The 12,973-nt window shown below is 42.6% G+C and overlaps 1 protein-coding gene across 2 annotated transcripts; it reads right to left on the minus strand.

The window, feature by feature from the left end:
• Window positions 1-230: 230 nt before the first annotated feature.
• LOC149867706 (tetraspanin-7-like) lies at window positions 231-12,611 on the minus strand. 2 transcript variants are annotated; one of them, XM_090045987.1, is made up of 7 exons: window positions 12,479-12,611; window positions 10,286-10,474; window positions 7,084-7,158; window positions 4,864-4,959; window positions 3,550-3,699; window positions 1,627-1,710; window positions 231-1,216 (listed from the first exon to the last, which is right to left on the minus strand). In XM_090045987.1, the coding sequence occupies exons 1-7, from the start codon at window positions 12,551-12,553 to the stop codon at window positions 1,151-1,153; spliced, it is 735 nt and encodes a 244-aa protein (XP_089902113.1). In that variant the 5' UTR covers window positions 12,554-12,611; the 3' UTR covers window positions 231-1,150. The 2 variants fall into 2 exon arrangements, with proteins under 2 accessions (XP_089902113.1, XP_089902115.1); XM_090045989.1 differs by lacking the exon at window positions 7,084-7,158.
• Between the last annotated feature and the right edge of the window lie 362 nt (window positions 12,612-12,973).

A 12,973-nucleotide genomic window follows, 5' to 3' on the forward strand; every position in this document is an offset into this window, starting at 1 on the left:
CCTGTTACAAGACTAAGACCTAATTTTGAACCATTATACAATCACCTCTAGGTGTACCACACACACACAAAAAAAAACCCCACCAACCAACACACACAAATCAGGGCAAAAATATGTTATTGTCAGCATTTGACTTTTAGTACACAAATTTGGGTTAACTCCCCCCCTGGTTCCAAGATAGCATCCCCCCTTTCTTTCCCCCCCCCCAAAAGAGTACTTCTGGAGGTAAAGGGAGGGACTTCTGGTCCCAAGACTGCAACCAGGGGTGGGGCACAAGCCAAGGAGGAGCTACTCTTGCAGCCCTCGACAGCTCACCCAAACTCATCAAGTGATCCTCCAGCTGAAATAGTTGCCCACCTTTTCATAGATACATAATACAAGAGAAGCCAAGTTGGTTGTACAAATACTGGAACATCTTATCAATCAAATTGTGGTCATTTTAAAACTCACACCATTTTCCCTTGGACAAATAGACAGCAGTTTAAGAGGGGGTAAATATGCTTGCCGGTTGTAATAGCTTCTCTTCACAGCCGAGTAGTCATAAATTTGAGGGCACTGGTATTCACTGTTGCACAGCAAGCAGGGGAGTTTTAGTTATGTTAAAAAGATTGTACAAACATTAGATAAGGCCCGTGTAGATAAAGTTATCCTTTCCTGTAAATATGTTACTATGGAAGTGAAGCCATTACTGTAGCAATCTTGTCAGAAGGAATTTCTTCTTGCAAGCAAGCACAGCAAGTTTTCTCCCCCCGCTTAGACAAAGAGAATAGTCTAGTTTGATCTACTGCTTTGTTTTATAAATTAGATATCTTGGACACAAGCGTCAGAAGAACTTAAACGAGTAGCAAAAATTAGAATATTCCTCAACTTGGAATCATGTCTGTTACAAGGGCTGGCATTACAGCATGGGTCCCCGCCAGCTCCATCCACCTTCCATCCTAAAAGGCAGCAATAAAAGGCTTTATAAGAAGCCCACACTTTTGCTCACTCGTAAAGAAGCTGGCACTGTAGCTGAGAAGTATCTACAGCATCGTATGAGAAGTCAGTCATTTTATTGTTTAAACACCTTCAAGCAACATCAGCCTTCTTAAGAGTAGTATCAAAACAGACCAGGAAAACCCACATGTTGTTTCATGTGCCCTTTGATGGCTCACAAGTTTGCGTAGTCTTCTTTAAGCACTCTCAGCAGCACATAGCAAAGGAAGACCCCAAATATCTGAGGAGGTGAAAAAGAGGGAGTAAATAGCTTGATTGTGTATCAAAAGGTTTTAATAAAGTTCCTGAGTTTTAATGGACATCTCTAGTGACAAAAGGAGAACCTAGCTTTAAGTAAAAAAAAAAAGTTACTTTGACTACACCAGTAGTGCTTGGAGCACTTGAGCTGATAGTATGCTTAAGTGCCTGTAGTTGGAGGTTCAACTGTAGTGGTTTACAACAAGGGTAAAATAGGATGCCTTCCACCCACCCCCCTTGGATAATTACCAGTCAATAAGTTTTTGAGTACTAATTTGCCTTTTTTCCTTCCATCTTATTCTCTCTCTTTTATACTGAATGAGATCTGTTACTGTCCTCCCACCACCTGCTATTGAAAAGGCTGTAATCTTTACTTTGCAAGCTAGACTTTACCTGTGCAAATCCAATACTTATGCCAACAGCTCCAATAAATACAATATGGTCTTCAGTCCATTTCTTCAGCTTTTCAACACATCCCTAGAAAGGAGAGATTACTGCTAACCACTGAATCTGGTACAAGTGTTAGCATCTGTACACATTCTGGGAAAATGATGACTTGCAATAGGCTGGGGGGCAGGGAAAGGAGAAGAAATCATTCAAGTTTTGTTTCAGTTCCAAATTCTGTTAACAAAACAAAAAACCCCACACACAGACCTTTAGATATGGCTTTCAAGAGACAAAATGACCAAGAATGTATATATTTGAAATATATATATTTGTGGTTTATCTAGAATTTCACTACTGTTCTTACAGAAGAGAGAAAGATTTTCTATATAGCAAGAAGAAACATAGACCTGACCCAGAGCTGAGGAATCTGACAGAACGTGACCTGCCGTGATGCTTAATATACATCTTTTAGCCAAGAGCAATGGGTGGAGTAGCATGACTAGTAGTAGCTTAAACAGACATGCAAGATTGTTGGACTTGGTCTAAGGTGAGATCCAAGACTGAAATAATGAAGTACCAAAAGGAGCTGAAAAGGATATGAAGAAGTTGCAAGAAAAAAAAAGTTTGGAAGATTATTCTAAAAAGAGAGAGAGTGAGTAAGAGGATCAACATATTTCCTGTTCTCATTCAGCTTTCATAGCCAGGTAGTTAACAAGTGGCAGAGACAGGATGATGCCCAATTAGGGCAGGCAACCAACTTGTAAGCATAGCTTTACAAGGAGTAGACGTGTTATTGTATCCAGGCAAGTGTTCCAGGAGCTAGAACAGGAGAGGTTTTCAGCTCATTCTCCATACAATCCAAGGATGTCATGCCTGAAAGCTGTAATATGCATGGAGGAAACCAATGTGAATTAATACCCCCCCACCCCAGCAAGGGATAGCCATGTTTGAGTGTGGCATTTTTGCTATTGGAGTGGCAAATAGAAACTCTCAAGGTCAGGGGTGCCAGACAGCTTGTGGCCCAGAGCATCAGGCCCACAGTTTTGCAGACGCTGGCCACGACGGGACCTTCCTGTGGCCACAGCCAAGTGCCAGGGCACTAGAGCAGGCTGGTTCCCACAACAGCAACTAAGTGCCCATCATGCCAGGCTTCTTCCTACAGTGTTGCTAGGGCTCTGGCACCTCTGCTCTCACCCACCTGTGGTACTTTTTCCTGCAGCCAAATACCTCTCGCTACTTGGCTGCCAAGTACCTGGGAGGAAACAGCAGTCCTGGCACTCCAGCAGCACCACAGCGAGCAGCTCGACACTGAAGCTTGTTCCCACAATGGCAACCAAGAATCGGGGATGCCTGGCCTCTTACTGCCAGGTCTCAAAACTAGCCACTAAATGTGCTGGATTCGATATGGGGGGAGGAATATATATGGACCCAGTCCAGCCCTTGGGGCTGGCCCCAGGCCATTTCATCCAGCCCATGGGACTGGTCGTATACTACATATCCAGCTTGCAGGACCACACGAGTTAGATACCAGCAGTCATTAGTTGTTCTGCGACATAGCACATACATACCCAAGCAAGGGCATTTTAAAAGGAAAGGAGCCTGCTGAGGTCCTGAGAGCAGTCTAGCTGCAGCAGCAGCACAGGATTTGCTGTTGGCTTATTTACATTTCTTAGATAGGTTTTGTAGCACATGCCGCTTGGCTATCAACAGCAAGTCTAGCTAAAACTAGCTGGTCTGCCAAGCAGACAACTTTAGAGAGGACTGTTCTGGAAGACGGCTCATCTATAAAATCAATTAGCCAGAAAGCGAATACCACACAGATTCAAGTCACTTAGGCAGCAAGCACTAACTGCAGCGTCAGCTACTCGGTAGGGGAGATTAACAACAGAGGGGTAAGACTTGAGTAGTGTGGAAAAAACCAAACCAAACCTGTTGATTAATGTTAGAAGCGTCTTTGCTTAGATTCCTTCCGCAGCTTCTCGTTACAGTCTTGCAGCAGCTACTTGGAACAGCATTATTGAGATATCCATACGTAGTGTTGAGCCAGTCAGTGTAGTTCTGGGCACCACAGCACTGGAACTAAAAATGGCAGAGATTCAGGTGAATTAGTGGCATTTTAAGTAGAAGGCAAGAATTCTTGTGGGTAATCTTTTATTGGATTAAGTGTATGGTTGGTATAGACATAGGCAACCTTATCATAGTACCTTTCCTCAACCCTCCCCGCTAGACAGAAGGAGACACAGCAGAGCCAAATAGCAGGAGGAGCAAAGGATTGTTAAATAGAGTCATTATCAGCTGTGAAGTGCAGGGGTTAGGGAGTATCAAAAAGATAATAATGAACCATGAAGTCATAGTCTAACCTCAGCTCCCTGGTGCTTAGTGTTCAATAGGCAGCAGTCCATCCTACTATAGAGCAATCTTTTCAGAAAGAAGTCAGGCCAAGCAGAGACTTGGCTCTTGGAAAGCCTTTCTTGATTAATTCAGATTTGTCCTGGAAGTCTAGATCACTTTAGATAGATGGTCTAAAAATTCATGGTCTGTCATACCATGGTCAGGTTGACCAAGCAAGACTAATCCAGAGATTTTGGTAGACATTAGTACTTGCATCCCCTTGTAAATTAGTTTCCCAGAACGCCCCTGGCTTTGCAAATAATTCAACAGAAATGCAATCCAAATCAGTTTTAGTTTCTTTAAAGATGTCCATTCAACCAGCTCCATAAGCTGTTCAATATTTACCAGTTAAAACTACCTTGGAAGCAGGATTCTTGCCAACAGATGGCATCTCATTTGCCATTGATTTCAAACATATTTGAACTCCCAAGTCTTAGATTCCACCTCACCCCCAATCAGCAAAGTTAGAGGGGTCAGCACCCTGCAAAGCTACTCCTATTTATTTAAAGCCCAAGTTAGAGATGTACTAAATTAGGGTAGGATCTCTTTTGAGTGTGTTTTTAGTCAGTCGAGTCATCCTGCTCCGTCAGTCTCCAGAGAGAAAGGTTCTCCAGCTCATCAGAATTTATTTCTAGTTTACCAGCAACCCTCCACCCTACCCAGCACAGAAGAACCAGCTGCTTTGCAGTCTCCAGCTAAACATGCCTTTAATACAAGTCAGAGAAACCACACAAGGATTTGTCTCAAGACATGTGGAGGCTCCCAGAAGTCATAGTCCGCTTTCATTATCCATTGAAAGAGTCTGCTGTAACTGCTCTCTCATTACCAGACGCAAGAGCAGAGACTACTTACATTCCTCTGTAGGTCGTCCACACCTCGGGTTATTTGCGATTCTCTGTTATATTCGTCAAGAGTCTTCAGGACACTTCTCAGTAGGTTATGGTGCAACTACAAGTAAAGTTTGTTAGGTTTGTGGGTTTTTTTGGCACAAAGATATCTGTTCTTCTACAGAGCAGATGCTGCCCACAGGCTGCATGTCTGGCCTCCCTGCTTTAGGCAGAGTGGCCCTGCACCAAGGAAGGGTTGGACCCAATGACCTCCTGAGGTCCCTGCCAGCCTCATTTTTCATTGATTCAAAAAAAAAAAAAAAAAAAAATCAAAACCATGTAGTCTTTAGCACATGCATGTGAAGCTTCCCCCATGCAATTCTAGAGTCCAGTAATCAAGCTGAGCCATTAAGAAGACAGACACCCACGTTCTAGAGTTAGCCTTTGTTCAAACACAAGGTTTCTTGCCCAAGGCTTCCATTAGACCGGGGGCGGGCAATCATGGTGGGCGGAGGGCTGCTTACTGAGTTTTGGCAAGCTATCGAGGGCCGCGTGGACAGGCAGCCGGGGGCAGATAAATATTCTTTTTCTAAAATTTTTTAGGGGCCCCACAGGCTGGATACAATGGCATGGCGGGCTGCATTTTGCCCATAGCTGCATTAGACCTTTCTGCTATAGAAAAAAAGCTTTGCTTAAGTAGATAGGCACGTCGAGTCATTAGTAACACTAACAGCATAACTGGTTTGGTTTCTGCTAGGGGCTGCTGGGAACAGCTACCTTTGCCTCATTTCTTCAATCCAGTTGAAACTCCAAGTTCTGCTCTAGAGAACAATGTTAAAAACGGCTCCATTTCTGTCTAGGAAGACAGTGACTTCTCCTTGAACTAGCAGTGATGTAGTAGCCATTAGTATTGCAGTTAATGGTAGGCTTATACTCTTGGAAAGCATTTCTAAACAAATATAACCTGGAGACCACAGCTCCTTTTAAGACTTCTGGTTTTGCTCAAGCACCTAATGAATTTTGGCTACTTAACTGCTGCAATAATACAGCCAAAGCATATATTTTCTTACTGCTTCCTCCAGACTTTATTCTGTATTTAGAAGTTAGCAGTGGCGGTTTTGGACTTATAGTTCTGATGTTGAACTAAGTGCAAAAATATTTTCTTTGGCAGACGACATAATTTCATGTTAGACAAGTTCGGATTCAGGCTTTCCTTGCACCCCCTGTGAATGCCAGTTCTGTTTACTAGCTCCAAGACTAAACATCACCCCCAACACCACACTTTCCCCAAGCTCCTCTTTCCCAAATGACACAAGAGAAACCTGCTTAAGCATTCTTAGGGGATAAGCAGAGGTCAGCCAACACAGAATTATTGCTTTGTGCAGCCTTATTTCTGCATCCTGTAACCCACAGCTGAGGAGAGCAAGCAGCAAGCCATGCCAAGTGCTCCCCAACTTAGTAAGAGTTCTGCATTTCTGCTCAATAAATTTTTCCACCATAACATATGGCTTCTATTGGATCAAGGCTCAACATTTAGGCCTACTCATTTCTACCTCCCTTTTGTAAGAAGGAGCTCTGGCACAGTGGCATGCTACTACACAGCCCAGCTAGCTTGCCAGCCAGTTTAAGAACATTGAACTTTTCTCAGAGAGACTAGTGAAGCCGTCTTGTAGGTTATAATACTAGGGACTAGAAAAAAGAGACAACAAGACACAGTGCAGGAATAGCAATGGTGACTACTGCTTAAGGACCAGCTCAACCTTAAGTGGAAGATTTTCTAAGCATCTTGTTTAAAACAGGATTGTAATTTTCCAAAATACTTGCATCTGTTACGATGTTCTCATTCACTACTTAGCTTAGTTCATCTACCTGGCTACTTATCCAATCAAATTCAACCTGGGGTAAAGTCTAGCTTCAAGTTCATGTTTGACTAGCAAAAGTTTTTGCATTCAAAACAAGCTTCAATACTGCCTAATGTATACCAGCACTAAAAAAAACCCAAAAAACAGTAAGTTTGTCTGAGAAGAGGAGTAGTTTCACCCCAGTAGCGAATGTGGTTTCTTAGCCATAAGAATGCAGGGCTGAAAGGGACCTCAAAGTCATCTGGTCCAGCTCACAAGGCATTAAACCCCTTAAGCAGAGAAGCCAGGTGATACCAGACAAAGATCCCTGGAAGGACTTTGCAACTTGCAATGTCTTAGTAGTAGAAGCATAGCATGTGATTTAAGGCATCACACACACCTACCTTTTCTCTGTAAGCATAGGCAGAGATGCCAACTACAATTTCAATCAAGATGATAATTAGCAGCATGCCTGTAAACTAGAAAATAGTTTTAGATTACATGCATATAGCCATTATGCTCTCTTACTACATGCATATGTTTTAGATTAATCCAGCCAATATCAAGTGTCATGGGAGCCTTTATCTTCATCTGCCTCCCCCATCTCAGAACACTTCTCGTCTTTCCAAAACGGGCATAATCAGAGAGTCAGACTCGGTACTCTTCTATGGTCATCAGTTCTGCTAGTATACAACTACAATGGCTGATAAGAGATTAAGTCATGGTCACAAGGAGCCAGGTCAAAAAGGTGCAGACCTTTTTCTACACATTGCGTCAATGCACAAATGGTAAAAACTGCTGCTGTTAGCACAACTCACCAAGTGTTCCTGTGAACATGCAATTGTTTAGCTAGACTTTTTTAGCAACTGCAGTCAATTAAGTGTTGCAACATGGGCAAAATGTTATTACAAGTGGCTCAAACAGTTTTAGAAAGTTACGCCATGTTTTTCCTCCCCTCCTTTGTTACTTTCATCCCCCAAAGGACCCAGAACAACAGATCAGATCCCTGCTCTGAAGCAGAAAAGTTTGAGTAAGGACCTCAACATTAATGTTAGCTGTGTCCCTTTATTGGATGGAGGTGCCCCACCCCCCCGCAGTTAAACATGGATGGGCCAGGGGTGTAGTGGCCAAATGCTCCAGGTGGAGTCTTCAGGAGCCTCCTGTGCCAACCCAATTCTGCTCCCACCGAAGTCAGTTTTGGGCGCTTTCAAAAGTACCATTTTACATAGCTTTAATAGAAGCCCATTGCTTTCCTCCAACACTAACAGTTGCAAAGGGAGGCAGAACAGTTGCTGGCATTTGGTTAAATCTTGCAAGAGATGGTATATTTAAGGAAAAAAAAGTCACTGGACATTTGGATGCCAGTATTCCAGGCAGCAGCAGCAGCAGACGACATCTTAAGCCAGCTCCAGGAAACATTCTGCTCTACAAGTATGAATTTTTGGTGGACTGCTCTATAAATCCAATGATCCTTCATTAGCCATCTCCTACATCGGGTTCTTATTTTGATCCCAAATCAAGAAAGCAACAGTTAATCCATATATTGGAAAGGGGGGGGAGGAATGCCTAAACCCAGCTCAGAAAGGTTTTTCCAAGTTTCCAAGAAATCTCTAGACAAGAGACATTTTATAGTCCTTAGGTCTGTTCCAAATCAGCAACTGCTCTGGAGTCCAGTAGAGCAAATCCATCTTTGGGAGAAGTGGCATTAACAAAGGTTCACATCCCAAGTCAGAAGGCTACGGGCTGATCATGTTCCCATTAAAATACTGCAGAATTGTAATGTACACATTACAGACTTGATGTGTGTAGCTTCACAGATTTTTACTCTAGATAAATTATTCTGACCGTTGCTTGAAATGGTCATTAAAGATTAACTGTTCCCACTCACTTCTTCCAGATACTGCCAATTAAACTCAGTTATAAGCATTCTTTTTATTGTTGTACTGTTCCTCCTGGTTGATCGAGTCTGGCGACATTGTCCCTACAGTATAATCTGCTTGACCATCTGAAGTGTCAAAGCAGATTTTGGAAGTGTTCCATAGCCCTTAGTTGGACTCTTGTGGCTTTACACCCACAAGTCTTATTAGCTTCTCCCTTTCCTTCCTTCCCTCTTCTGCCTCAAATATCCTCTTGGGAGGGGTACCATTTCCTGCTTACTTCTAGCATCCTTTGCAGTAAGGCAATGCAATTGTCATTAAAACAAAATTCTCTTGTTACTCACTACAGTCAAATATCTGCACTCCAATGGCATTTGGAAACCCAGCAATAGTTTGGTTACCCCATTGTTACTTGCTAGAGCCTCCATTTCCCAGTCATATTGTCCGAAGTTGGCCAGACTCTCTGCTCTGTTTGAGATCAGACGTGGGCCACAAATGCCTGTGAAAGTGCTCCCAATCTCAGACACCAAAACAAATTAACAAAAGATATAGGTCCAAGATTTTAAACTGCTGACCCCAGCAGTACCAAGCAGTTTGCACTCTGTACTGCCAAGTTGTTCCTCATTAGCTACATACAGCAGAGTTTCAAATTTAGTAGCTGAAATTAGTTTAGTTTGTCCCATCTCCGTCCCCAAGCCAGAAAAAGTAGGCTTTTAACTTTTCTGCTATTTACTCAAGAAGTTTGTTCAGATGCTTTTAGAATCGCTATCAGTTTCCAAATCCTAGAAAAGCATGGCAAACGTTGCTTAGGCACCCTGTAGTACTTCGGAGAGAACAGATCTTTTCATATCCAGGAAGCAAAGTAAACCCAGAAGGTCAAGAGTGAGGACTCGTGGAGAACAAGCAATGTCTTTGCTACAAGTACTCAGCGTTTGAGAGCAAGGGCCACACCAGTCTGTGAAAGCTGTTGCGAGTGCTGATCCCAGGCAGGACTGCACATGAAATCCCATGGAAAGCTTCAAGCCATCCCCAGGTGTCTGAGCCAACACTTGGTGCATAAAAAGCTTCCCCGCAAAACAGGATTCATCCAAGCAAGCTGGAAGGCTTTGGGAAGTCAGTGATCCAGTTTACCAGGTAGGTAAAAAAAATTGGCAGGTAGCCATCAACCCCAATGGAGGGTGCAAATCCTCAGCACAAGTCAAAGCGCACACAATTCCCTACCCTCTCCTCCCACCAAGGACATGTTTGCCACAGAGATGCCTTAGTAGCTCAGTTCAAGGATCCAGGTTAGGGGGAAAAAGATGAACACAAATAAAAGTAGAAAAATAAAACAACTACCATTTTGCATGCATTCCTCCCAAATGCAGGTGTTAGAAGAGAGAGCATCTACTTAAGCATTTCATATTTAAACAGTTAACTATCTGGGCTGCCCCTGCAATGGGCAATAGGGGTGTTCACATGTACTCCCCAGTAATTGGCCCAGTGAGTTATAAGCAGAAACTACTACATTCCCAAACATGTTATTTGAGGTAAAGCGCTTTACTTTTTGTTTCTCACATGTAATACATATCCCTTAGGGACAGAAGGCAAACTGCATGGGGTCAATAAGACTCTTCATACACAGGCACCACCCCCACACTTTCAGTTTAAGAAGACTACTTCTCCCACCACAATTTGCACTCTTAAGACTCTATAAGAGATTAAATGCTGCAAGATACAGACAGTTTACCACTTTGATCATTGTATGATTGGACTTCATAATAGCAATTGCGCCAAAACTAGAGATGGACACAACGATGACTCCAACGAAGGTGATGATCACAGGAACACCAGAGGAAGCTTCGTTGATCACCACAAAAGTGTCACGGAGTTTTGTTTGGGCAGAAATCCCTATGCCCATCAGCACAACTCCAGTGATCTGGAAGAGGTACAAAAGGAATTTAAATCAATCAATCTCATCTGAATATCAAGTTCAACAAATTGAACACCCTGCTTTAAAAAGGAAAGAAAAAAGCAGTAGTGAGCCACAGGAAGGTTGCAGCACTAGAGAACGCACGTAGAACGAGTCCTCAGACAACAAATGGGTTCCTACCAAGTTGCACATGGGAAAGAATTAAATCGATACCCAAATATTGGTGCATCTTCACTACAGATGTAGCTGGAGATAGAGGTAGTTAGCCATGTTAAGCTGAAGTTAAATAGGAGGGGAAAAAAGGTAGAGATGCACCTCATAACATTAACTAAACTGGAGATGCACAAGCTTTGAGTGCAAGTCCTCACTTCAGGAGATGCTAGTAATGAGCTCTTACAAAAAAAGCTTGCGCATCTTCAGTTCAATTAGTCTATAACAGGGGTCCCCAATGTTTGTGCGCCCAAGGGCACATTCAAGTTTAAAAGAAAAAAACACGCCGCAGGCACCACTATGAACATTCGAGTGTAGTCTCCTGGATCTGCGCGTGGGTTAGGGGAGGGAGTAGCAAGCGCCCCTGCAGCAGTCAGACCGACTCAGTCTCAGCGCCATGGTGCCCACAGGCACCGCTGGTCTATAAAAGGTGCATCTCTACCCTGCCTTCTGGAGACAATTGCTCTTAAAATAGCTGATCGCATTAGCCACTGAGAAAAATTGTCCTTCTGGGACTTGCTACCGCAAGCCAAAGGCACCACCACATTTGAGTTAAAGACTTTCCATATATGTGGGTAGATCCGAGCTGGGACAATACCCAAGTTAGCTTTGTAGCCAAGACAAACCCCAAAAGCAAGCTGAAAGTACAGCCATGCTGCTGCCTCAAGCATACAAAAGGCTATGCCTGGTCTTGCTGAGAATTAAAGCCTGGTAGACCCAAACCAAGAGGAAGCCAGTTTGAGAGTAGTGAGCATGCTTTCACTTAGAAGCTGGGGCGCAGGCAGAGACGAGCAGGTACACAGCAACAAGAGCTAGCCGGGGATTACCCCACTCTGAAGGAACTCCTTACAATCTCAAGATTGGGGGGCAGATTCTGGCAGTCCTAGCCCCTCTTTCAACTTGCGTATTACCACAGAGTTCTCCTAGCTAGTTACTGTTTTAAAAGTTTAGACATTACATGCTTCTTCAGCCATTATACAAAACTAAACCCCACACCCTTTTCACATAAGCAAGTAGCTATTCGCCAACACCAAGTTGTAGCAACACAATTTAGGTAGTGTTTGCCAGCTAAAAGCTTGTGTAGATACTCTGGCTACCACACACAGTTTGAGGGACTTAATCTTTCTTTCCGCCCTTCTTTCACAGCACTAAAAGAAAGCAGCAAGTTCAGAGCAGTCCTCCCTAGTCTCCTTGCAGTTAGGTCAAGGGGTGGTTGATACAGGCCATGTAATTCTTTTAGCAACAAGTCACAAGAGGGAGAGAACTAGCAGGGTTCGCTTGCAAAGCTAGCCACAAACCCAAACCAGATGCACCTTAGAGTAGATACTAGTTAGAGCTCTTTTAGATCCATTATTTCTATTCAGATTCCTGTTGTAGGATGCTAGGACTCAAACTAACAGAGCCTTACAACAAAAACATAGAAACAATCATCCAGCCCCAGGGTCCACACTCTTCCCAGGGTAACAGTTAACCAACACAAGCAGGAAGAGGGAGCCAAGTCCAACGGACCTTCAGGATAAGAATACCTTATTACATTGAACTAGGGGAAAGGATGAAAAGAAATTAAGACTCATTTAGTATCCACCTTTATAGGTTTAAAAATGAAACATTAAGAGGATCTTATGTGCTAGCTGTCATTTAAGAATTTTAACATTGTTAAAGCCATGTAACAGAGAATTATACCAGGGTAGTTAATAGTTTTGCCTAAGTGACATTAAAAAAAACAAAAAAGAAGCTAATCAAGGCTCAAAATACAATTCAACAAAACAAATAGCTTAAAAAGATAATAAAAAAACTTACCCAATAAAACAAATCAATCAAGTATAAGCAAGTTTTAATTACTGCTAACTTATTTCTAGTTGTTATTCTCCTCATCTTGCTTGATGGCCACTGACCTATTCCTCCTAAGCACACAGCAGTAAAGACAAAAATATTGGCTCCCACATGGGTTTCTAATTACTATGCTCATCAGCTATTTATGCCAAACACTGCTCCTATTGGCACATTTTAACTAATTTAAGGAGCCACAGGTTAATTATTAAAGGGTGGTTTCTGGTAGTTTGTCATACCTTTCTTCTGGAATAATCCCATTGATTCCAATGAGAGAAAAGCCATCAGAAGCTTCCTTCATTTACTAGTTACATATTGAAAAGAAAAGTGAGCTCCAATCAACAAGAGGTCCTTATATCTTAAAGGAAATGTGTTTTTCTCCCCTTAAGTGGGTTACTATCTATACATTTGAATATAGCATATACTTTCTTAACAAACTGCTCATTTTTTTTATTTTTTATTTTT

This window comes from Crocodylus siamensis, chromosome 4 (genome assembly GCF_052110815.1).
Source record: "Crocodylus siamensis isolate JL-2025a chromosome 4, ASM5211081v1, whole genome shotgun sequence".
Classification (NCBI taxonomy): Eukaryota; Metazoa; Chordata; order Crocodylia; family Crocodylidae; genus Crocodylus; species Crocodylus siamensis.